General features: G+C 41.8%; 1 protein-coding gene across 1 annotated transcript in view; it reads left to right on the top strand.

Annotated features, from left to right (window-relative positions):
* The window catches only part of DLD (dihydrolipoamide dehydrogenase), a 1,015,110-nt gene that overhangs the window by 280,741 nt on the left and 710,887 nt on the right, over positions 1-23,482 (top strand). The window contains exon 5 of the mRNA XM_044088560.1: positions 10,510-10,579. Coding sequence (XP_043944495.1) covers positions 10,510-10,579 — 70 coding nt within the window. The remainder of the gene's footprint in view (positions 1-10,509; positions 10,580-23,482) is intronic.

The raw sequence follows: 23,482 nt of genomic DNA on the forward strand, positions 1-23,482 counted from the left end.
TTTTTTCCTAATCCTCAGAATAAAGGGGAAAGGATCCTCCACTGCTTGGACGTGCACAGACAGCTCAGGTTCTACCATGACAGGACTAAACCTTTCAGAAAATCTGACCAACTGCTAGCCAGATTTGCTACAGGGAGCAGAGGGCAAGGCCATTTCAAAGCAAACCATTTCCAAATGGATAGCACACTGCATCCATTTCTGCTACAAACACCATGGAAAACCTACCCCACAGGAGATCAGAACTCATTCCACTAGGGCTACCTCAACCTCTACAGCATTTCTCAGAGGAGTCCCTGTTGGGGACATCCTGGAAACTGCAACCTGGAGTTCTGTACACACCTTCAACAAGCATTACGACTTACCTATTTTCTAAATCCAGAGCTGAATTTGCCACAGCAGTCTTAGGCCTGCTAGCCAGCCCCAATACTTCTTGATTGCCTCCACCCTTCCACAGCTTTGGGAATCAACCCAAGTGTGATGAGTGCAACAGTGAAACACGAAGAACATAGTACAGTTGTGTGCACTTACCTTAAATGTAGATGTTTGAGTGTATTCACTGTTGCAGTCCTGGTTACCCTCCCTCCAGCTCCCTGACGTTTCCTATACTTTCTATCTATCCTGTTTTTAGCCATATCTTATGGCAATGGTATTTACTTTTTGCTGGAGGTGTTCCACACCATGTAATTGCTTCCTATTTTGGGGCCTCTTGACATCTGGGGCAGTAGAAACTGATGTAATGCCGTCAGCTGCATGTTTTATAACCCTGACGACCTGACGTCATGAAAGCGGCGACAGCATCCAACGCAGAAATCCCAAGACTGATATTCGGGCTGACTGAGGGCTACCTGCAGGCAGATAACTCAAGTGTGATGACTGCAACAGTGAATCCACCCAAACATCTACATTTATGGTAAGTGTACACAACTGTACTTTCTGAAGAAGCTTCAGAGTCAGTGCCAAGGTCAGACGTAGTTGGATCCGACAACCTATATATTTGAACCAGATGAAAATTGGACAACATGGATCTAGTGTTATGGCGAGTACATCACTTTCATTTTTGACCCCTCTGCTGCATTGGTGATCAAAACTTGTGATGAAAGGGGTAAGGTGATACATGGAATCTCTAAATTTTTCAATCCCCATCTTCCAAATTTTCCAAGATATTTTTTAACTCCTTATCCCAATTTAACACATTACAGTCACAACAAAATGCAGGTAAACAGACGTTTATGCAGAAATGGCAAGGGGTTCCAAAAAGAATTCTGGAAACTCACAAGACTAAGGACAGTTCAGTAAGTCAGAATGACTGTTGGTCTTTGTTCTTCCCTCCCTGGCCAGCCCCCTTTCCCTTCCAGAATGCCTGAATCTCCATTTTTCTTCTCTTTGGCAATAAATAGTTTCAGGCTAATGGGTTCTGAAAGTCATTCGTCAATGTTAGAGAAGGCAGTGGGGAGTAAATTCACCCTTTCCAAGGGGTAGTTCTTCATCTTCCATACTGTTTGTTTCCATCTTTCCTTCATCACATGCTAGTTCTTCCCAGGTGGAAGAGTGGTTTTATTCAAGGATGTTTTAGTGCTGAAGGAAGAAAATGTTTTGGGACTAGTTCTGGATCTGTCTTTCCTAAACCTGTTTGTCATAGTGCCCACATTTCAGAATGATGGCACTAAACAACACCTCTTCATTATCATTCAAATTTCCATGTAACATTAGATTTAAAAGATGCTTATCACATTTCTGTTCATCCAGAATTCAGACTCATCTTGCCATGCCTCTCAGCTGTCCACATTTTTGCCTCATACGTTTAGTCTTTTCCTCATAAGATCTTTGTGTTTTGTTTTTTTTTTTGGATAAATCTGAGGATTGAAATTACTAAATAATACATACATTTGATTATCAGGCTTGTGTTTATCTGCATTTTCTGAAGAAAACAATTTTCTGTTGAAGCTACTTTCTAGGTTTATAACAGGAAGTTTGGGTCACCTTACCAGTGTGGACGCCAGGCAGAAACAAATCTTGGTTTTAGTCTGCCTCTGTTTGTGTTAGTCAGTCTGGCAAATTGGACTTTCTAGCATGAGATCCAACCTGAACAAGTTAAGCAGGGGGTGCTTAACATTTGTTAAGATGAAGTTTTGCACAACAATAACACTTAACTGATTTGTCTTTTGCTGAGTATTGGAACTTAATCACAGTGTTCTGTGTAATAAAAAAGAAAACCATGTTCCAGGCAGCACCAAGGCCCACTCTGCCAGAATCTTGACTGCTTTCATAGCTTTTTTGAAAGGGCTGGTGTCCCGAGCTATTCTAGTAGCTACAACATGGTCCTCTGTACATACTTTTTCAAAAGGACTGTAAGCCTGATTTCTTCTCTAGGTCTAGGTCATGCTTTTCAAGGACCATTCTGCAGGGACCTCTGGACTCTCTCCTTCCACCTCCCAAATGTAGTAAGGTAGGGTAATCTACCTAAACCTACAGCAGTAGTGATTAATATGATGAACATAGTACAATTGTGTTGTTTAATCCTACCATAACAGTAGGTGTTCAAATGATCACTGCTGCAGTAGCCACTCCCTCCCTCCCTCCATCCATCCCTCTTTTTTTTTTTTTTTTTTTTTTTTTTTTTTGTATTTTTTTTTTTTTGTATTTTTATACCAGGGTATGGTTATTTTTTTCTTCATAGCATTGTCTTTTCAGGGCTTACGTTCTCTTTCTTTGTTGACAGGAAAGCTCTGAAGGGCTTGGGGCCCAAGCTTGTCTTTTTAGTCAACTCAACTTGTGCTCCCTGACAGTTTGGGCGCATAGAACGTGCTCTGAAGCTTTCGAAGCTGGCCAGCTGTTGTATCCTTGGCAGGATGCAACCCATATAGTTAAGGCTACTGCAGCAATGATTATTCTAATATCTGCTTTTATGATAACATTATTTACCCAGCTGTACTTTCTCCCTTCCCATCTTCCCATGCACCAGGCCAGGGCCAGTTACCAAGAACTTCCTCACAGTGTGGACTGAGGATCTCTCATCTACCCCAATATTCTGAACATATGTCTGACTGGATGATGAAGTTATTATTTCAGGTAGGCACTTGTTTACAGAGAATATGAAACAGAGGCTAGAAAACATGCTACTAGAAAATCATATTTAGTCAGTCAGAAGAGATTTTCTAGTTGGTGTCATAAGAGACCAGGTCCCAGCCCAGGCAGGGTCTTCAGTGGTTCTCCAGTAGCTGTCTGAATTGCTCATATTTGGCCTTTTTCACACTTCTTTTGGCCGTTTTTGCTGGACTGCCATTAGACCACTCTCTTTTTTTCTTTGTTTCACATCAAGCAGTTCTTGAAAGGGGTTTTACATATTAGACCGCCTCGGAAAAAAGGTGTCTCAATCCTGGGATCTAAATTTTGTATTAGAAAAGCTGACTCGGTCTCTGTTTGAACCTGTGTCTAGCTATTCCCTGAAGTTTTTAATAGGAAGACAGTTTTACTTATTGCTCTGAATTCAGCTAGAAGAGTATCCAAGTCCTCATGTCTTTTGATATTGATCACGTCTGTGTTCAGTGTCTTTTTATTCTGGCATGCTGTTGTGCTTGAGCTGATGTGTGTGGTGTGTGAGAAAGATGCCCAAAAACTTTTAATATGCTAGCTTGGTGTCTGTCCTAGTTAGGAAATGTCCCATACAGCTTTATGTATCTGCAACAGTGATCTTTTTGAACGATTACCTTTATGTTAAGTTTATTTACACACCTGTAGGGTATGCAACTATGCTAAGAGGTATAATACTCTGAATTTGTGGGGTGTAGGGTATGTGCCACATGCAGAAATTCTTTTAATGTGTAATGTTAAGTTTTGAGGTTCATTTTTTTGTTCTGTAGAATCTTATGTACATTTTTAAAAAGAGAGTTTTATGTATGCATGCTGGCTGTTGCTGTTCATTCCTGCTTTGCTTAAGATTTTTAGGGGCCTCTTCTGTTAAAACAATGGATGTTCTTCATCTCACATTGCTGCAGTCCTTACACTTGGGTAGTCCGCTGTCCTCGGTCGGCCCGAATATCAAAGTATTAGGCTGACGTCGGTCAAGGCGCTTAAGACTGACATCAGAACGTCAGGGTACAAATGCGCATGACCGACGTCATATCCTCAGTCTTTTTTGCCGCATGGTCCGATGCAGAAGCAGCATTGCAAGTGCCGTTCGGCGTTCTGAAATTTTTCGGAGTTTCAGACCGAGTCAAAGTTGGCTAAGTACCCCGTTGGGGAATATTTTAGTTTTTTCTTGCCTCAGTGGTTTACCTGATGTCAGAAAAAGTGAATAACTGTATTTCTTGTGGGAAACAGATACCGCATAGGGATTATCATACTTTGTGTATTCCTTGTTTGGGGCCTGAGCACGACGTTGTTGGGTGTCGCTTTTGTGCTAGGTTCAATAAGCGCACTATTAAGCGAAGGTTAGATTGTGCCAGGTTGGTCTTCGGGAAGCGGTGCAATTATAATATGCCGTTGGATGCTCCGACGCCCGCTTCTTCGAAGAAGCGCAAAGACAAAGCAGCTAAACCCAGACAAGAAGAGTCGTCCGTATCGGACGCCGGTTCTTTGGAGGCATCAGTGGAACCGGTGGTTCCGGAGGCTTCTCTGGAGTCCCAGGGGGAGACTTTGATATTGCAGGATGTGGCCTCTCAGGAGGCAAGTCAGGCTGAAGGGGCTTCTCAGGTTACTGTACTCCTCTCCCTTCCTAGGGTGGTTAGGCCCTCTCCTTCTGTTTCCAAGGCTTCTCCCAGAGGCAGGCCAGGTTTAGCTTCTGTTGGTGTCACTCCTAGTTCATCAGGATCTGTGCCCAAGAAGCACATGCTTAAAATGGCAGAAGATTTAATTACTTTGATTAGAGGTTCTTTGCCCCCTCCTGATAAGAGGCCTAGGGTGGAACCAGAGTTGGGGAGTTTTGAGCAGGTTTCGGATGTTTCAGAGTCTTCGGCTGAAGACTTGCAGGAGTATTCTCCTTATTCTGATTCTGATGTGGATGATTCTACTCCTTCTGCTACTCCTCCAGAGGATTTTTCTTTTTCAGAGACTCTTCATTCCATGAGGGAACATTTTAAGTGGGAAGGTCAAGACTTCTCTGATTCCAGGAAAAGGCTTAGGGAATTTTTGCTTTTACCCCAGCATAGGCCTTTGGCTATACCACCTGTTCTGGATGTTGTGGAAGATGTGTTTGCAGAGGCTTCACTTAATCCTGATTCTTTGCCTCCTGCTCCTGTTAAGCCGGACAGGTATTACAGGGTGCCTGAAGCTCATAAATATCTTTATAAGAGTCCTAGGGCGGACCCAGAAACTGTTAGTCAGGGACCTAAGGGCGTTAAGGCCTCTGTTGTAAAAAATCCGGTTCCTCCAGATAAAGAGGCCAGAGCGTTGGATAGATGGGGAAAGAAAGTCTATACTTCTTCCACCTTAGCTATGAGGGCTTTGAATTGCCAGTTTCACATGTTGAAATATCAAAACTATCTTCTTTCTCAATTGAAGTCTAAGGTAGATGCTCTGGCGGAAGGCATTGAGTGTAAAGAATTACAAGATTTGGTACATGTTTCTGAACAGGTGGGTAAGCATTCTTTACAATGTGGTTTTGATGCTGTACAGGCCTCGTCTAGGGTGGCTGCCACTGGGTCAGTTCTTCGCAGGCACGCCTGGCTGAGGGATCAGAATTTATCTGACCATGTTAAGACTAGGATTTTAGATGCTCCTTTGCAGTCTGATGTGTTGTTTGGTTCACCTGTGGAGGCAGTCTTAAAGAAAATGGAAGACAAGGCTAAGTCTATGCAGGCTGTTAAAGATTTTTTGCAAGTTCAGCCTCCAAGTTTAGTAGTAATTGGCCTGCTAAGGGGTGGTCGTACCCTTCTTATGATTCACAGTCTAGGGGAAGATCTAGACGTGGTAGGGGCAGAGCTCAGGGCTCTTTCAGACCTAGAACAGGGAGTTCACCTGCACAGTCTTCGGGTGAGGGCAGGGGCCAGTCCTTTCGTAAACAGGCCCAATGACCTACCTTTTCAGCTGCCAGAGCCTTCTTGTCTGGCAGCGCCTTTGGGAGGAAGGTTGGCACTCTTCAAAGAAAATTGGAGTTTACTTACCCAGGACAGATGGGTATTGGATATCATACACCAAGGTTACAAGTTTTATTTCCATACCTTGCCTCCTTTCAACGGCATGCCAGACGTTCATCCTCAGCAAAGAATAGAGGCTCACAAACAAATTACTCTGCTGCTTCAAATAGGGGCCATACAGCCGGTCCCTCTGCCAGAAGTGGGCCTAGGATGTTATTCTCGCCTGTTCCTAGTACCAAAGAAGGGGAACACGTGGAGACCAATTTTGGATTTATCTATCCTCAACACTTATCTGGACATTCCCAAGTTCAAAATGTTGATGTTACAACAGCTTTTACCTCTGCTGGGCAAAGATCACTGGATGGTGACTCTGGATCTCAAGGAGGCTTACCTTCATGTTCCTATCAGGCTAAGTTGCAGGAAGTATCTGCGTTTTCGAGCTGGGACTTCTCATTATCAGTTCTCTGCATTGCCCTTTGGCTTATCTACTGCGCCCAGAGTGTTCACGAAGGTTCTGGCTCCAGTGATAGCTTTCTTCAGGCTAAAAGGAATACAAATCTATCCTTATTTGGACGATTGCCTGATTCTGGGCTAAGGAAAGGACGAACTTCTTCATCATCTGCAATATGTGATAGCAGTGCTAAGATGCCTGGGGTATTCTGTGAACGAAATAAAGTCCAGTCTAGTACCCTCTCAGGATATGTGCTTTCTGGGTGTGAGACTGAATACAGCATCCCAGATGGCCTTTTTGACCCCGGACAAACAAAATAATCTTTCCCTTTACTTCTATCAATTGTCTCATCAGTCCAGGCTGACTGCAAGGACAGTCCTTCAAGCCTTGGGGTTCATGGCATCTTGTATTCTGGTGCTTCCCAATGCCAAACTGCATATGAGGAAGCTACAATGGTATCTCAAAAATGTATGGACACAGCACTGCCAAGATTTGGACACTGTCATTCAGATAATACCTTGCATTCAAAAGGAATTTTTGTGGTGGGCTCAGGAATGTCACCTAAACAAGGGACTCTCTGTGACCCGGCCAGAGGCGAGTCAGATTCTAACGACAGATGCCTCAGACAAAGCTTGGGGAGCTCATCTAAATGGAAAGTGGATACAAGACACGTGGCCTGCCAGACTACAACATCTACATATCAACTTGAAGGAGATGTTCGCAGTCCAATTTGCATCAATAGCTTTCAAGGATTTACTTCTTCCAGGGCAGGTGTTGGTTCTGACAGACAACACAACTGTCATGTGGTACATCAACAAGCAAGGGGGAACACATTCTTATCCTCTATGCAGACAAGCAATGATTTTGTGGGAGATTGCTCTCAGTTTACAGCTAAATCTTCAGGCAAGGTTTCTGCCGGGAGCACAGTACTCCTTAGCAGATGTGTTGAGCAGACGAATTATGGATCCCCACGAGTGGAAATTGGATCCTCATGTGTTTCAGAAATTGACAGTGTCATGGGGAACTCCAGACATAGATCTGTTCGCTTCTCCACTAAACTACCAGCTGCCAAAGTTTTGCACAAAAAGGTTTCATCCCACAGCTTGGAAAGTGGATGCTCTTTCTTTCAATTGGAGCAATCTTCATGTGTATGCCTTTCCACCTCTGCCTCTCCTCCCAAAGGTACTTCTAAAGGCCAGACCGGACAAACCAAAGATGATTTTAATAGCTCCAGATTGGCCTCGACAGCACTGGTACCCATTACTGAGAAGTCTGGTACGGGAGCCTCCATGGCCTTTGCCTTGATTCCACACCTGCTGTCTCAGGAGAACAGTCATTTACTCAATGTCAAACTTCACTCTCTTCACCTAACGGCCTGGCATATTCTGTTTTGAACCCTGGAGGGTCTCAGCTTCCACAGCAAGTTTTGAATGTTATTTTGGAGGCCAGAAGGCCTAGTACAAGGAAAGTGTACAGACAAATGGAAGAGATTTTTGTTTTGGAGTGCAGCAAAGGAATTTGATGTTTCTAAGCCTAATTTAAGTGTGGCTCTTCAATATCTGGCTGAGTTACTGGACAAAGGTTTGTCCTTCTCTTCTATTAAGGTTCATGCTGCAGCAATTTCTGCTCACTATGACTGTGATCCACCATTGTTTTCTCATCCTTTGTTTAAGCAATTCCTTAGAGGGCAAAGAATATAAGACCCCCACGAGAGCTCCTACTCCTGCTTGGGATCTCAATTTTGTGTTGGAGAAACTCACTCTACAACCTTTTGAGCCTGCAGCTTCTGCTGAGTTGAAATATTTATCATGGAAGACTGCTTTTTTGTTGGCCATTACCTCTGCAAGAAGGGTTTCTGAATTACAGGCCCTTATGGCGGTTGAGCCTTTCTTAATTTTCCATAAGGATAGGGTATCTTTACGTACTAATCCTTCCTTTATGCCTAAAGTGGTTTCTAGTGTGGCTTTAAACCAAACTATTCATTTGCCTACTTTTTATGCAAACCCCCAGAATAAAGGGGAGAGGATTTTGCACACTTTGGATATACACAGGCAGTTGCGATATTATTTGAGCAGAACTAAAGGGTTCAGGCAGTCTCAGCAGTTATTTGTTTCATTTGCTTTGGGTTCTCAGGGCAAGCCTGTGTCAAAACAAACTATTTCTAAGTGGATTGGGTTTTGTATTGCTTTCTGTTATTCCCATCATGGTAAGGAGATTCCAGCTGGGATTAGGCCTCATTCCACTAGGGCTACTGCCACTTCTACATCTTTTTTAAGGGGGGTGGCAACTAAGGATATTTTGGAGGCAGCTACTTGGAGTTCAGTGCATACTTTCTCTAAGCATTACCACCTTCCTCTTTACTCTAAATCTAGGGCTGGTTTTGCCACTGCAATCTTACAGGGCATTTTGGCAGCACCTAATGCTTTATAGTTTTGCCATCCTCCCTTACCTCTGCTTTGGGATTCTACCCAAGTGTAAGGACTGCAGCAATGTGAGATGAAGAACATAGTACAGTTTTGTACCTACCATAAATGTAGATGTTCAAGATCCACATTGCTGCAGTCCAATACCTCCCTCCTTCCCTCTGTGGTTAGAGGCGGTTGTGTGGTTTGGGTTGTGAATATTGTGGATATTGTATATATTGTACATATGATTAGTGCAAGGGTGGTTGGTTGTTTTTTGCTGTCTTTTGGTTTTGGCCTTTCTTTTTAGGGTCTTCTGACATCTGGGGCAAGAAAAGACTGAGGATATGACGTCGGTCATGCGCATTTGTACCCTGACGTTCTGATGTCAGTCTTAAGCGCCTTGACCGACGTCAGCCTAATACTTTGATATTCGGGCCGACCGAGGACAGCGGACTACCCAAGTGTAAGGACTGCAGCAATGTAGATCTTCGAACATCTACATTTATGGTAGGTACAAAACTGTACTTTCAGATGCAGTTGGCTCTTTTATTCCTCAAAAAAAAAATGGTTTGGTTACTTTGCTTTTACACTGGTTTCTGGTTGTGTCCTCTATGTGGAAACATTGTACCTCATCTGATTTTGAGCTGCTCTTGAAGTCTGTGTGGAAGTCTGCTGTTAAACTCCCATTTATTTGGGATATGCTGCATCAGTTCTATTTGAGCATGTGTGGTTATGGACAATAAAGTCATTCCACAGCGGTACTTCAGTCTTGAGCTCTGAAGTAGAGGCTGTTGACCCCCACCCCCTTCTCTTTCAAGTTTTGGACTTGCTTTTACACATTTTGCACAAATTGTTTCCTATAGGTTCTGAACTTTCCTCAAATATGTCTTTCTGGAACCAGACTGTTTTTGGTTCGTTACTTTTTTAAGGGCACCTCACATTGTCTGGCTTGATGGTAAACAGACCCTCAGTGGCATTAGAAAAGGTTGAAACTTAAGAAGCTTTTCTGGAAAGTAGGAAGTTGAGTCGGTGCTTTTTTTTTTTTTTTTTTTTTTTTTGTTCTCATAGGTAAGTTACTTGCCATGCAGTCCAGAAGACCATTAAGGAGCCTAGCCCAAATTCCCATTTATCATAAATTGCTGCCTGGTTAAGTGACTTACTCAAGGTCATACAGTAGGCAATGGAAAGCTAAGGGAATCAAACCATGTACCACAGGAAGTGTCCCATTAATGGTACAGAGCCTTAATCTTCCGCACCATCTGCCAGACTCCATAGCCACACTAACAGAAGATTATAGAATTTTTTTAAGGTCATGTAAGAGCTAAATGTATTTTCACTGCATGAATACTTGTTTAGTTGTCATACTATTAATTAGGGTGAAAATGAGCTGTTTTTATAACATATTTCCAGCAGAGGACTGTCGTGCTATGGCAGATGTGTACTAGGACATCCACAAAGTGCTGGATATGCAAGTACAGAAGGCTATTAATTTGCTGGTCTACTACATGCTTTGGAATTGTAATTTTTTGATTATAGTATACAGTTGTTTCCTTACATAAAAATTTTTTTTTTGTTCTAGGCCTTGCTCAATAGCTCCCATCTTTACCATTTAGCTCAAGGAAAGGATTTTGCCAACAGAGGAATTGAAAGTAAGGAACTATTTCTGTAATAAAAACGGGAAACATAGTTAAAATGTCCTGGAGAGGATTTAGAAATATGGCTGTCAAATACATTACTTCACAAAAGCTCATAATTACAAAGGTGTATAAACGCTCATATTTCCAGAAATTCTGGAATGTCATATTTGAGCTTCTGGCTGATAACTAATCACTAATTTTCTGTATGGGTACAGTACTAAAAACTCTCCTTTCTCATGTCTCTTCCTTTTCTCACCTTAACACCCTCATGATCCCTATATTCCCCTTATTTTGATGTCTCATGTTAAATATACATGTCTTGTCTATTTTGTGTTATATTTGTGCACTAGATAGAGGATAATACATTCTATGTTGTTTCAGTACCTACTCTCCTGCTTTTATGTACTCCCTTTTTTGCTTTTTTTTCCCCCTCTGTTACTATAATTATCTCCAGGGATTGCATTACCTCCTAGCAGTGCCGTTGTACATATTGTATGTAGTTATTAATTGTATGATCCCTTTTGTATTAATGTGCATTTCTAAACTGCAATTGTTTTTGTGATATGTTATAATGCAAATTGAATAAAATTTCTATTTGAAAAAAAACTGGAAACATAGTTTAATGAAATGGCAGTAAATGTGAATCTGACAGTATATGAAGTACTTATTGGCAGGTTTATTAACTAGTCTTACGGTTTTGTAGTTGTTGAGCAAAATGTATATAACTGGGCATAGGGTACATGAAAATTAAATGGTTAGCTTCTTTGCATCCAGGTTTAACATTTCAAAATAAAACGCCATGCATTTAAGTTGCAACTATTATGATGTCTTTTTAACTTGGAAAAATGAGCACACTCGACTTGGAGCAAGCCTGCTTTCTGTACTAGTTTAGGATGGTCAAAAATATTTCATGAATTAGTGTTTCCATCTGTTACGACAGACTTCAGTTCTAAAGTAATATGTGGAATGGAATTGGAACTTCAGTTGCATTATCACCATAATAGAAAATTTGTTTTTTTTTTAATACCTTTTATTAAATTATCCCTTACATTGGCAAACATACATTAACAGAAAATAAAACAAGCCATATTAACATTTTTACATTAACACTCATTATGCATCATATATTTTTTCTTTATAATTATCATCAATCCAACATTTCATAAATTTCTGCCTTTCCTTAAACCTCTTTCCTCCTGAACATATTCTGCATGTATTATTCCCAAATTTCCATTTAGTTCTATGTAATTTGCTCTTTGTGCTTTTTTTATTTAAGATCCCTCTTCCAGTTTTTATCTTGTTTATAATTTTCAGTTCTCCAAACACAGTTGGTTTAGACTTAGATTTCCATTTTCTAGTAATTGTTTTTTGGCAGCCAACAGAATTAAACCTAAGGCCTTACTGAGTATAGACAGTTCAGTTCCTGTGTCCTAGCTCAAAAATAATTTCCTTAGCTACATCCATTTGCTCACCCAGAATTTCTGACAGAGTGCACTGCAGAGAATTGTTAAAATCTGCCAGCTCATTACACTCACAAAACATATGTTCCCAGTTCTTTCTTCCCCAGCACACCTCCAACAATTGCCATCAGTCTGCTTGAGTAAAAAGTCTGTGTGGGGTATAAAAAAATACCTATGCAAACACTTCCAAGAAAAGATCTTAATTCATTTGGAATTAGTTGCATAATTGGGAGGCATACATATGACCTTCTGTTGTTCTTTTGTAAATTGCTTTTCTAGTCTCTCTTCCTAATGTTTTCTAACCTCCTTTGATTGATTCTTGTACTTATCGTGCAGTATTTTGTATGCCATACTAATTATCCCTTTTTTGTTATACCAGCTTCTGTTCTAGATTCAGCTAAAAACTTTACTAGAGCAAGTATTTCATTTAGGATTCCCATAGCCTTTTCTCTTTGCCCATGGGGAAGGCATTTTCTAGCTTGCAGTCCAGATGTCTTCTTGGCCTCATCCCACACTGTTACCATTCCCTATCGTTATTTGCTCCCAGTACTTTGGTTCCTTTGCCGTTTTTCTCCAGTCCACTCTTACTTATTTTTTGTACCCCTTACTTGCAGTCATCCGTATTGGCAAAATCACCTTTCTGTGTTCTTGTGTTGGCTTAGTTCACAGAATACTTTCTGCTACTTGATGAAAATAATCTGTATAGCTGTTGGTTCTGCTGAAGGATTTGCATCCAAAATCTCACATGCTTTATTTCTAGTCTCCCCCTCCACACACAAACAGCACATAATCAACATCCTTTTCCATTTTTAATTATAACCTTCTGCTTTTGTTCATTATAAGATCCCTAACTGTATAACTCTGAAGTAACCCTTCAAATCAGGTAGTCATGATTCACTTTTTTTCTATTAGAAGGATCAACTTCTCACATCCCAGATAAACTCCTTTCATCTCTGTATGATCTACAAGCTTTACTTTTGTAGATAAGAAATGTATCTGGCCCGTGTAATAAAACTAAAAGGACTAAAAACATTTTCACTGCTTGTATCTTACTATCCATATCCGTAAAAAAGAACATCCAGTTTCTCAGTTTTTGTATTGTCTTTTGTTTTATTTAGTCTCTTCCCACATATCCTTAGCTGCCGTAACAGAAGCCTTTTTAATCCGAACTCATAAATACTTTATCTTACCATGTCCCCATAAATATGGGTATTGCTGAACCAATTTGTGTGGGTACATATGTTACAGTTAGAGCCTTTGTTTTATCTTCATTAATTTTATATCCAGAAAGACCTGAAACTGTCTCAAAATGTTCCACAAAGCTGAGATGACCTTTCTGGATTTATCAGATACAAAATAATATCCTCTGCAAATAAAGCCAGCTTTTGATTGCCATACCAATTATATCCTTGTATTTCTGAATCTCTTATTTTCTTTGTCAATGGCTATAATTGTAAACCAAATGGCAAATATGAAAGAGGACACTTTTGCTTGGTCCTCTGTTCAAACATGGCTTGTAGAAGAAGAACCCTCTTACTTTAATTTTTGTCAGGAATGCAAATGCTTCCATTGCCCTACTTATAAAATTCCATCTTACTCTGTCATTGTTTTCCCTGCCTCAAGACCCACCACAAGAGTGGTATGTTCTTACATTCATTGTTCTGTTAAGGTTTTTAAAATTTTGCCTCCCATCCACAAAACCACATTGATCCACATTATTTATCAAGTTTGGCAACACCTTTGCTATTCTTTTAAGTAGTGTAGATATAAACGCTTAATAATCATGGTTTAAAATTGAAATGGGCCTATGTGAAGCTGAGTCTGTTGGGTCTTTACCAGCCTTAGGTAATACAGCCACCGCAGCTTTCTTCCAAGATGTTGGTGCTTCTCCTTTTAAAATACTGTTGAGCAAAATCTTCCAGTTTTTTTATCACTTTCATCCCTCCTAATTTCCAAAACCTCCACAAGAATATACCATATGTTCTTGGAGACTTTCCTTGAGACTGATTATATATCACCATTTTATCTCATTTCCTCCATCTTACGTGTTAGTTGTACCTTCACATAATTAAATCTTCCATAAATATTTCCATTTGTGCTTTTTCTTTATTTCCACATTTCTCTGTTTTATACAAATATTCGTACAACTTCCAAAATATCTCTAATACCTGTACAGGATCTGTGGTTATTTTTCTTGTTTACGGCTTCTTAGGTTTGCCCTAGTTGTACTAAAAGTTTTTGTGCTCCAGAAATGAAAAGTTGCTCAAGTCTTTTTAAAGTCATGAAAGTTGTCCAGATGCTCACTGGTTTTCCTTTTGGTACTACACATTTGCACCGGCTGCTGTTCTGGTACACTCCCCTTGCTCTGCATTCATTTAACCTTTGTCAGGCCCTCTAAGCAAGTCCTATTGCTTTTTAATCATATCTTTGTTTTCTTTTGACCCTATTTTTAAACTTCATTTTCATTTTCTGAAGATGTTTGAGAGTTACTGGTAAAGATAGAAATAATATTTATTACCCATTTTTTAAATTTCTCTCTCTAAGATTTTTTGCTTCATAATCCTGCATTTTGTCTTATTTTTATTGATGCATGATCTGCAATGGTTATTGGATATGTCAAAGCTTTCAATTAAATGCACGTTACTTTGAAATGTAACTTCTGTCTAGTGTAGCCCAGCTGTTGTACCTTAGAGAATAATATGAAATTCTGTCCGAGTTCATATTACTGAGTTCACATCTTCCTTACCAAATATTTTTATAAATTTCTTCACAAATCTATCCCCTCTAGTTATATTTTTTCCTAGAACCGCCTAATAAATCCTCAGTGTTGCAAATCAAGATGTTCTTCATCTCACATTGCTGCAGTCCTTACATATGGGTAGTCCGCTGTCCTCGGTCGGCCCGAATACCAAAGTATAAGGCTGACGTCGGTCAAGGCGCTTAAAACTGACATCAGGACGTCAGGGTACAAAAGCGCATGACCGACGTCATATCCTCAGTCTTTTTTGCCGCATGGTCCGATGCAGAAGCAGCGTTGCAAGTGCCGTTCGGCATTCTGAAATTTTCGAGTTGAGTTTCAGACCGAATCAAAGTTGGCTAAGTACCCGTTGGGGAATATTTTGTTTTTTCTTGCCTCAGTGTTTTACCGGATGTCAGAAAAAGTGAATAACTGTATTTCTTGTGGGAAACAGATACCGCATAGGGATTATCATTCTTTGTGTATTCCTTGTTTGGGGCCTGAGCACGACGTTGTTGGGTGTCGCTTTTGTGCTAGGTTCAATAAGCGCACTATTAAGCGGAGGTTAGATTGTGCTAGGCTGGTCTTCGGGAAGTGGTGCAATTATAATATGCCGTCAGATTCTCCGGCGCCCGCTTCTTCGAAGAAGCGCAAAGACAAAGCAGTTAAACCCAGGCAAGAAGAGTCGTCGGTTCTTTAGAGGCGTCAGTGGAACCGGTGGTTCCGACGGAGGCTTCTCTGGAGTCCCAGGGGGAGACTTTGATATTGCAGGATGTGGCCTCTCAGGAGGCAGGTCAGGCTGAAGGGGCTTCCCAAGTTACTGTACTCCCCTCCCTTCCTAGGGTGGTTAGGCCCTCTCCTTCTGTTTCCAAGGCTTCTCCCAGAGGCAGGCCAGGTTTAGCTTCTGTTGGTGTCATTCCTAGTGCAGCAGGGTCTGTGCCCAAGAAGCACATGCTTAAAATGGCAGAAGATTTGATTACTCTGATTAGAGGTTCTTTGCCCCCTCCTGATAAGAGGCCTAGGGTGGAGCCAGAGTTGGGGAGTTTTGAGCAGGCTTCGGATGTTTCTGTGTCTTCGGCTGAAGACTTGCAGGAGTACTCTCCTTATTCTGATTCTGATGCAGATGATTCGACTCCTTCTGCTTCTCCTCCAGAGGATTTTTCTTTTTCAGAGACTCTTCATTCCATGAGGGAACATTTTAAGTGGGAAGGTCAGGACTTCTCTGATTCCAGGAAAAGGCTTAGGGAATTTTTGCTTTTGCCCCAGCATAGGCCCTTGGCTATACCTCCTGTTCTGGATGTTGTGGAAGATGTGTTTGCAGAGGCTTCACTTAATCCTGATTCTCTGCCTCCTGCTCCTGTTAAACCGGATAGGTATTACAGGGTGCCTGAGGCTCATAAATATCTTTATAAGAGTCCTAGGGCGGACCCAGAAACTGTTAGTCAGGGACCTAAGGGTGTCAAGGCCTCTGTTGTAAAAAATCCGGTTCCTCCAGATAAAGAGGCCAGGGCTTTGGATAGATGGGGAAAGAAAGTCTATGCATCTTCTACCCTAGCTATGAGGGCTTTGAATTGCCAGTTTCATATGTTGAAATATCAAAACTATCTACTTTCTCAATTGAAGTCTAAGGTGGATGCTCTGGCGGAAGGCATTGAGTGTAAAGAGTTACAAGATTTGGTGCATGTTTCAGAGCAGGTGGGGAAGCATTCTTTACAATGTGGTTTTGATGCTATACAGGCCTCGTCTAGGGTGGCTGCCACTGGTTCAGTTCTTCGCAGGCACGCATGGCTGAGGGATCAGAATTTATCTGACCATGTTAAGACAAGGATTTTGGATGCTCCTTTACAGTCTGATGTGTTGTTTGGTTCACCTGTGGAGTCAGTCTTGAAGAAAATGGAAGACAAGGCTAAGTCCATGCAGGCTGTTAAAGATTTTTTGCAAGTACAGCCTCCAAAGTTTAGTAGGAATTGGCCTGCTAAGGGGTGGACGTATCCTTCTTATGATTCTCAGTCTAGGGGTAGATCTAGGCGTGGTAGGGGCAGAGCTCAGAGTTCTTTCAGACCTAGAACAGGGAGTTCTCCTGCACAATCTTGGTGAGGGCAGGGGCCAGTCCTTTCGTAAACAGGCCCAATGACCTACCTTTTCAGCTGCCAGATCCTTCTTGCCTGGCAGCTCCTTTGGGAGGAAGGTTGGCACTCTTCAAGGAAAATTGGAATTTGATTACCCAAGACAAATGGGTATTGGATATCATACACCGAGGTTACAAGTTTTATTTCCATACCTTGCCTCCTTTCAAAGGCATGCCGGACGTTCCTCCTCAGCAAAGACTAGAGGCTCACAAACAAATTTCTCTGCTACTTCAAATAAGGGCCATACAACCGGTCCCTCTGCCAGAAGTGGGCCTAGGATTTTATTCTCGCCTGTTCCTAGTACCAAAGAAAGGGAACACGTGGAGACCAATCTTGGATTTATCTATCCTCAACACATATCTGGACATTCCCAAGTTCAAAATGTTGACGTTACAACAGCTTTTACCTCTGCTGGGCAAAGATCACTGGATGGTGACTCTGGATCTCAAGGAGGCTTACCTTCATGTTCCTATCAGGCTCAGTTGCAGAAAGTATCTGCGTTTGGCTGGGACTTCTCATTATCAGTTCTCTGCATTGCCCTTTGGCTTATCTACTGCGCCCAGAGTGTTCACGAAGGTTCTGGCTCCAGTGATAGCTTTCTTCAGGCTAAGAGGAATACAAATCAATCCTTATTTGGACGATTGCCTGATTCTGGCCCAAGGAAAGGACGAACTTCTTCATCATTTACAGTATGTGATAGCAGTGGTGATATGCCTGGGGTATTCTGTGAGCGAAATAAAGTCCAGTCTAGTACCCTCTCAGGACATGTGCTTTCTGGGTGTGAGACTGAATACAGCATCCCAGATGGCCTTTTGACCCCGGACAAACAAAAGAATCTTTCTCTTTACTTCCATCAATTGTCTCATCAGTCCAGGCTGACTGCAAGGACAGTCCTTCAAGCCTTGGGGTTCATGGCATCTTGTATTCTGGTGCTTCCCAATGCCAAACTGCATATGAGGAAGCTGCAATGGTATCTCAAAATGTATGGACACAGCACTGCCAGGATATGGACACTGTCATTCAGATAATACCTTGCATTCAAAAGGAATTTTTGTGGTGGGCTCAGGAATGTCACCTAAACAAGGGACTCTCTGTGACCCGGCCAGAGGCGAGTCAGATTCTAACGACAGATGCCTCAGACAAAGCTTGGGGAGCTCATCTAAATGGAAAGTGGGTACAAGACACGTGGCCTGCCAGACTTCAACATCTACATATCAACTTGAAGGAGATGTTAGCAGTCCAATTTGCATTAATAGCTTTCAAGGATTTACTTCTTCCAGGGCAGGTGTTGGTTCTAACAGACAACACAACTGTCATGTGGTACATCAACAAGCAAGGGGAACGATTCTTATCCTCTATGCAGACAAGCAATGATTTTGTGGGAGACTGCTCTCAGTTTACAGCTAAATCTTCAGGCAAGGTTTCTGCCGGAGCACAGAACTCCTTAGCAGATGTGTTGAGCAGACAAATTATGGATCCCCACGAGTGGAAATTGGATCCTCATGTATTTCAGAAATTGACAGTGTTATGGGGAACTCCAGACATAGATCTGTTCGCTTCTCCACTAAACTTCCAGCTGCCAAAGTTTTGCACAAAAGGTTTCATCCCACAGCTTGGAAAGTGGATGCTCTCTCATTCAATTGGAGCAATCTTCATGTGTATGCCTTTCCACCTCTGCCTCTCCTCCCAAAGGTACTCCTGAAGGTCAGACAGGACAAGCCAAAGATGATTTTAATAGCTCCAGATTGGCCTCGTCAGCACTGGTACCCATTACTGAGAAGTCTGGCAGGAGCCTCCATGGCCTTTGCCTTCGATTCCACACCTGCTGTCTCAGGAGAACAGTCATTTACTCAATGTCAAACTTCACTCTCTACATCTAACAGCCTGGCATATTCTGTTTTAAACCCTGGAGGGTCTCAGCTTCCACAGCAAGTTCTGAATGTTATTTTGGAGGCCAGAAGGCCTAGTACAAGGAAAGTGTACGCAGATAAATGGAGGAGATTTTTATTTTGGAGTACAGCAAAGGAATTTGATGTTTCTCAGCCTAATTTAAGTGTGGCTCTTCAATATCTTACTGAGTTACTGGACAAAGGTTTGTCCTTCTCCTCTATTAAGGTTCATGCTGCAGCAATTTCTGCTCACTATGACTGTGACCCACCATTGTTTTCTCATCCTTTGTTTAAGCAATTCCTTAGAGGGGCAAAGAATATAAGACCCCCACGTGTAGCTCCTACTCCTGCTTGGGATCTCAATTTTGTGTTGGAGAAACTCACTCTACAACCTTTTGAGCCTGCAGCTACTGCCGAGTTGAAATATTTATCATGGAAGACTGCTTTTTTGTTGGCCATTACCTCTGCGAGAAGGGTTTCTGAATTACAGGCCCTTATGGCGGTTGAGCCTTTCTTAATTTTCCATAAGGATAGGGTATCTTTGCGTACTAATCCTTCCTTTATGCCTAAAGTGGTTTCTAGTGTGGCTTTAAACCAAACTATTCATTTGCCTACTTTTTATGCAAACCCCCAAAATAAAGGGGAAAAGATTTTGCATACTTTGGATATACACAGGCAGTTGCGATATTATTTGAGCAGAACTAAAGGGTTCAGGCAGTCTCAGCAGTTATTTGTTTCATTTGCTTTGGGTTCTCAGGGCAAGCCTGTTTCAAAACAAACTATTTCTAAGTGGATTGGGTTTTGTATTGCTTTCTGTTATTCCCATCATGGTAAGGAGATTCCAGCTGGGATTAGGCCTCATTCCACTAGGGCTACTGCCACTTCTACAGCTTTTTAAGGGGTGGCAACTAAAGATATTTTGGAGGCAGCTACTTGGAGTTCAGTGCATACTTTCTCTAAGCATTACCACCTTCCACTTTACTCTAAGTCTAGGGCTGGTTTTGCCACTGCAATTTTACAGGGCATTTTGGCAGCTCCTAATGCTTTATAGTTTTGCCATCCTCCCTTATCTCTGCTTTGGGATTCTACCCATATGTAAGGACTGCAGCAATGTGAGATGAAGAACATAGTACAGTTTTGTACCTACCATAAATGTAGATGTTCAAGATCCACATTGCTGCAGTCCAATTTACCCTCCCTCCTTCCCCTCTGTAGTTAGAGGCGGTTGTGTGGTTGGGTTGTGAATATTGTAAATATTGTAAATAGGATTAGTGCAGGGGTGGTTGGTTGGTTTTTTGCTGTCTTTTGGTTTTGGCCTTTCTTTTTAGGGCCTTCTGACATCTGGGGCAAGAAAAGACTGAGGATATGACGTCGGTCATGCGCTTTTGTACCCTGACGTCCTGATGTCAGTTTTAAGCGCCTTGACCGACGTCAGCCTTATACTTTGGTATTCGGGCCGACCGAGGACAGCGGACTACCCATATGTAAGGACTGCAGCAATGTGGATCTTCGAACATCTACATTTATGGTAGGTACAAAACTGTACTTTCCTGTCCCACCAGTAAGTAATATTCCATGCTGAAAAGGTGATTAGTTCGCCCAACATTTTCTTAAGCTTCTTAACAGCAGTTTTTGTTGAAATACAAGTACATGGCAGCATAATATTTTCCCTCGTCAGTAGCCCCTTACCAGTACCACAGATCTAGCATTGTCTTTTGTTTTCCTTCTAGCACTGTTAGATCCCCTCTAGTGATTAGTATAAGTTACTCATTTCTTTTTCATTGGTATTCTGCTGAATATCCATCCTGAAATCTTTTTACTTGTAAAATTCACATGCTTGTTTCTTTCCAAAAGTGTCTCCTGCAGCCTTGTTATTTGCACGCTGCATTTCTTAATATAATTTAATAAGAAAATGAGTAGCATAACATTATAATAAAAAGCTGTTGACTTTTTGGCAGGTTGATCTTTTATACAGTTTGTTCTCATCTCAGTTCAACCCTGTGTCACATTTTCAACACTTTTTTTTGTTTTAATGAACTCCCTCAAAAATACATTTTCAGAACACCTGCTTCCCTCTTAACTTGGAACAAATGCAAAAAAAATTATGCACATATTGGAAAAAATGAAGTTTAAACCTCCTGATGGGAACAATTGCCCAAATCAACAGGCATTACCTAATTTTAAGTTAAGGTTACCCATGCTAACAAGCATGCTATAGCCTGTGTTCCCACTTACTCTCATTGCTCCCTGTTTTATTTTTTATATCTCCGTTCTCCTCCTACTGTGAAAAAGCGCTTATGTTCTTTCAGAAAACAATCTCTTTTTACCCTATTAAATGCATTAAGGGTATTAAGGAAGTTGCTGTCTCAGTCACTTCTCATAATTTCAAACTTTATTTTTCCCTGAACTGTGTGCCATGTACCTTTTTAAATGTTGCAGTTCCATCTGCAACGAATGCTCAGAACTCTCCAGATTAATTGCTTGCACCTGCAGTAAGCTCGTCTGCATGTAAAACTACTAATATAATGAAACCACAAACCAAGAAAATACGAAAAGGATCCAAATGCTAACCTTAGCAGACGAAAAGCGCTTTACTGTGATTAAATTTCAGTGTTGTCCTGTGGCTTGTGGATCGTTTTTTGCACCTGAATACCTTACTGCATTTGGATCCTTTTCGTATTTGCATGTAAAACTAGTCAACAATTAATCTTTGTTGGTATCATTCAGAACAGAATGTACAAATGCTTTTAGCAGCAATCTTCCTCACTCCCACTGAACATTTGCTAATGGAAAAAAGCAAGCCTGTGTCTTTGTAAGTTAAGAAATTGTCATTTTTTCATGGCTTTCATCATTTTTTTATTTTTCAAACCTTCTTGCTTACAAAAAATACTTGCTTATAGCTTAAGCCAGCAGTATTAATGTAGGCACGCACCACTGTAAAAATAAGAGAAAATTTCTTCAGTCTACATATAACACAGTCAGTACATTTACACCCCAGCCCAGCAGCCCAAGATTACATCATATAGGTTCATAGGTTCATACTAGGCTATCTGCCCAAGGGCATTTACAAGCCTAGCCTAGAGTTTTGTGGCTTTCACCACCCCTTTATTTTGAAGAAAACTATGCCCATTATTTTACTGTGCCTCTGTCAAGCAGTGACACTGAGGTAATCCCTGGGGTATATCTGCGATCTCCCATCCATTGGTCAAGATTTCTCTTGAACAAGGCCAGTGAGGTGCTCTGCCTCACATGTACCGGGATTTTGTTCCACAGCATAGGGAGTCTCTGGGTGATGAATCTGTCCCTCCAGCACGTCCTATTAATAACCGTGTCAAGGTTTAAGTCTCCCGCCCTTGTAGTTCTGAGGGATCTAGATTTTTTGAGGTGAAGCATGTTCATCAATTTTGGGTTTGACATGGCCTTGTATGTCAGGCACAGGTCACCTCTGAGCAATCGGTAAGCGACTGAATAGAGCTGCAGTTCTTTCAGTCGGGCAGCATAAGACATATTTTTGAGACCCTTTATCCTTTTGGTGAGGAACTTTTGGGGCCTTTCCAGCTGCTGCAGGTGTCGGATCAGATACATTCCGAATGGGGCATTGTACTCCATCATTGGTCTGATGAGTGATGAGTACAGGGGGACGATGACCTCCCTTGATCTAGATGTGAATCCCTTCATGATCAGGTGGGCAATGTAGAAGGTCTTCCTAACTACTTTAGCAACGCAAGTGTCAAACGATAGGTTACTGTCAACCTGGGTCCCCAGATCCCTGATCACTTCTTCTGTGCTCAGTGGATTGCCACCTATATGGTAGCTAGGGGTAACCTTGTTTTTCCCGAAGGGTATGACTATGCATTTCTTGGCGTTTAACTTTAGGCCATGGCTCTGGCACCAGTTATTCGTTTCTGTGAGACCCTTCTGAAGGGTATCTGTGTCAGATGTGTTTTCGACTATGGCGCCAAGTTTGCAGTCATCTGCAAACTTTGTCAGCCATAACCCTCCTGTATTTGCTTGTACTTCAGAAAAGTAGATGCCGAACAAGAGTGGGCCCAGGACTGAGCCCTGTGGGACACCACTTGTGACAGGCTTTGAGTCTGACATGGCGCCAGCAACTCTGACCCTGTGGGTTCTGTCACTTAGCCAGTTTGCAACCCATCTTGTGATGTATGGGTTTACATTTAAGCTGATGAGTTTTTCAATGATACCTGAGTGGGGTATTGTGTTGAAAGCCTTTGCCAGGTCGAGGTAGGCTGTATGGACTGCCTTTCCCTCATCAATGGCCTTGGTGACTGTTTGAAAAAGTCAACCAAGTTTAAAAGGCATGATCTGCCTTTGACAAAGCCAAACTGGGTTGGATCCAAAGTCTGCAAGTTCCCTATGTCTTTATTTATGAGTTCCATTATGATCCTCTCCATGGCCTTGCAGATCAGGCTTGTCAAGCTGATGGGACGGTAATTTCCAGGGTCGGTGGAGGCACCGCCTTTGTGAAGTGGGACCACAGTTGCCGCGCCACTCCTTGGAGTGTATCCTGAGGTGAGGCTAAGATTAAACAGCTGTCCTAACTGCGGGTTTAATTCCTCGTTGAGTTCGTGGAGCACACAGCCGGGGACACCATCCGGTCCCATGGATGCTGTGTTTTTCGCCTTGGAGAGAGCAGTTCTCACCTGGGCGTTAGAGATGTTTGGGGGGCTACAATCCTC

Source organism: Protopterus annectens, chromosome 11.part0, assembly GCF_019279795.1.
Source record: "Protopterus annectens isolate FY-2018-M chromosome 11.part0, PAN1.0, whole genome shotgun sequence".
Taxonomy (NCBI): Eukaryota; Metazoa; Chordata; order Ceratodontiformes; family Protopteridae; genus Protopterus; species Protopterus annectens.